The following is a 3,256-nucleotide window of genomic DNA, read 5'->3' as shown; positions in this document are numbered from 1 at the left end:
GAGAAGAAGTTCCAGTGTCTGTTTGAGGGGATCGCTAAAGCAGGGAACCCAACCCTTCTGAATCAGATCTACACACCGCTCTACATCACAGAGGGAGGGACTGCAGAGGTTAATGATGAACATGAGGTCAGACAGATTGAAACAGCATCCAGGAAACCAGACAGACCAGAAACAACAATCAGACAAGAAGACATCTTTAAAGCCTCACCTGGAAGAGATGAACCAATCAGAGCAGTGATGACAAAGGGAGTGGCTGGCATTGGGAAAACAGTCTTAACACAGAAGTTCACTCTGGACTGGGCTGAAGACAAAGCCAACCAGGACATACACTTCACATTTCCATTCACTTTCAGAGAGCTGAATGTGCTGAAAGAGAAAAAGTACAGCTTGGTGGAACTTGTTCATCACTTCTTTACTGAAACCAAAGAAGCAGGAATCTGCAGGTTTGACGAGTTCCAGGTTGTGTTCATCTTTGACGGTCTGGATGAGTGTCGACTTCCTCTGGACTTCCACAACAAAGAGATCCTGACTGATGTTACAGAGTCCACCTCAGTGGATGTGCTGCTGACAAACCTCATCAGGGGGAAACTGCTTCCCTCTGCTCGCCTCTGGATAACCACACGACCTGCAGCAGCCAATCAGATCCCTCCTGAGTGTGTTGGCATGGTGACAGAGGTCAGAGGGTTCACTGACCCACAGAAGGAGGAGTACTTCCGGAAGAGATTCAGAGATGAGGAGCAGGCCAGCACCATCATCTCCCACATCAAGACATCACGAAGCCTCCACATCATGTGCCACATCCCAGTCTTCTGCTGGATCACTGCTACAGTTCTGGAGGATGTGTTAAAAAGCAGAAAGAGAGGAGGACTGCCCAAGACCCTGACTGGGATGTACATCCACTTCCTGGTGCTTCAGTCCAAACTGAAGAACATCAAGTATGATGGAGGAGCTGAGACAGATCCACACTGGAGTCCAAAGAGCAGGAAGATGATTGAGTCTCTGGGAAAACTGGCTTTTGAGCAGCTGCAGAAAGGAAACCTGATCTTCTATGAATCAGACCTGACAGAGTGTGGCATCAATATCAGAGCAGCCTCAGTCTGCTCAGGAGTGTTCACACAGATCTTTAAAGAGGAGAGAGGGCTGTACCAGGAAAAGGTGTTCTGCTTCGTCCATCTGAGTGTTCAGGAGTTTCTGGCTGCTCTTCATGTCCATCTGACATTCATGAAGTCTGGAGTCAATCTGCTGGCTGGAAAACAAACAACATCCCAGATACGTTTCTACCAGAGTGCTGTGGACAAGGCCTTAAAGAGTCCAAATGGACACCTGGACTTGTTCCTCCGCTTTCTCCTGGGTCTTTCACTGCAGACCAATCAGACTCTCCTAAGAGGTCTGTTGACACAGACAGGAAGTAGCTCACAGACCAATCAGAAAACAGTTGAGTACATCAAGAAGAAGATCAGTGGGAATTTGTCTGCAGAGAGAAGCATCAATCTGTTCCACTGTCTGAATGAACTGAATGATCGTTCTCTAGTAGAGCAGATCCAACAGTACCTGAGATCAGGAAGTCTCTCCACAAATAAACTCCACTCTCCTTCTCAGTGGTCAGCTCTGGTCTTCATCTTACTGTCATCAGAAAAAGATCTGGATGTGTTTGACCTGAAGAAATACTCTGCTTCAGAGAAGGCTCTTCTGAGGCTGCTGCCAGTGGTCAAAGCCTCCAACAAAGCTCTGTAGGTACACACAGAACTATCCAGATTAATGTAGTTTCATCTTTGCTCAATGAAGAAAAGTAATTTTTGCAATTCTTTTGTTCTGTTTATTCTTCTCCAGATTGACTAACTGTAACCTCTCAGAGAGAAGCTGTGCAGCTCTGTCCTCAGTTCTCAGCTCCCAGTCCTCTAGTCTGAGAGATCTGGACCTGAGTAACAACAACCTGCAGGATTCAGGGGTGAAGCAGCTGTCTGCTGGACTTGAGAGTCCACACTGTGAACTGGAAACCCTTAGGTCATGATTAAACTGTCTATCAAAGTTTACCCACCAAGTGTTTTTGTCTTTATATATTGAGTCTGTGAATTAACTTATTAAAATTCTTCTCCAGGTTGAGTGACTGTAACCTCTCAGAGAGAAGCTGTGCAGCTCTGTCCTCAGTTCTCAGCTCCCAGTCCTCTTGTCTGAGAGATCTGGACCTGAGTCACAACAACCTGCAGGATTCAGGAGTAAAGCAGCTTTCTGCTGGACTGGAGAGTCCACACTGCGGACTGGAAACTCTCAGGTCAGTTGTATGTCGTTGTAAGTCATATTTTTGGCTTCCCCCCAGTTCTCAGTTTACATGAAAATAATAAAAGAAAAGTATACAGTAAGTAAAACTTATTCCACACCAACATATGAGTCAGGATATATGTTTCTGTCATGAAATCTCAATGTGCATTAATTAATGAAAGTCTAATATAATGAATAATAACAGAAAATATACAACACAGAATTACTGTCATGTTCTCTACATGCAGGTGAACATAAAAAGCTGTTACTACTACTGCTCATGAAATGTTGAACATGATTTTCTTTAATTTCAATTTTAATGTTTAAACACTGAATGAAATTAAATTAGAAATATGATGATATTATGGAATGAAAAATAAGAACTAAGTTAAAACATCAGTATATTTCTCTGAAATCTTCTTTAGATATTCTGTGGAACAATATTTAACGTTAAAGGCATTTCTTCTGCCAACATAAATCAGAATGCATCCTCCAGCAGAAACATGTGCTTTCTTTTCTACTACTAGCCTAAAATGTATCTGCATGACACCAACATACAGCAGGGGGCGCTGAGTGTCAACATAAAGGCCTGAAGGATAAAATCTTGTTCATTGAGTTGAGAATGTTTTTAGGCTCATTAGATGAAGTGTTGTGTGTGTGTTCAGTCTGTCAGCATGTCTGATCACAGAGGAAGGCTGTGCTTCTCTGGTCTCAGCTCTGAGGTCCAACCCCTCCCATTTGAGAGAGCTGGACCTGAGCTACAATCATCCAGGAGACTCAGGAGAGAAGCTGTCTGCTGGACTGGAGGATCCACAATGGAGATTGGACACTCTCAGGTATGGACAGACAGGTGGACACTCTCAGGTATGGACAGACATGTGGACACTCTCAGGTATGGACAGACAGGTATGGACAGATGGACACTCTCAGGTATGGACGGACAGGTGGACACTCTCAGGTATGGACAGACAGATGGACACTCTCGGGTATGGACAGG

At 44.4% G+C, this 3,256-nt stretch overlaps 1 protein-coding gene across 1 annotated transcript; it reads left to right on the top strand.

Annotated features, from left to right (window-relative positions):
- Nucleotides 1-1,734, top strand: LOC128367047 (protein NLRC3-like; the record flags this gene model as incomplete). Its single annotated transcript, XM_053327842.1, has 1 exon — nucleotides 1-1,734. A coding segment is annotated over one exon (1,734 nt), but the record flags the coding sequence as incomplete, so codon positions are not given.
- Nucleotides 1,735-3,256: the final 1,522 nt, after the last annotated feature.

The sequence above is a fragment of the Scomber japonicus genome, chromosome 10, assembly GCF_027409825.1.
Source record: "Scomber japonicus isolate fScoJap1 chromosome 10, fScoJap1.pri, whole genome shotgun sequence".
NCBI classification, from domain to species: Eukaryota; Metazoa; Chordata; class Actinopteri; order Scombriformes; family Scombridae; genus Scomber; species Scomber japonicus.
Note: the sequence above shows the minus strand (reverse complement) of the source record. Positions and strands in the feature narration are given on the sequence as shown.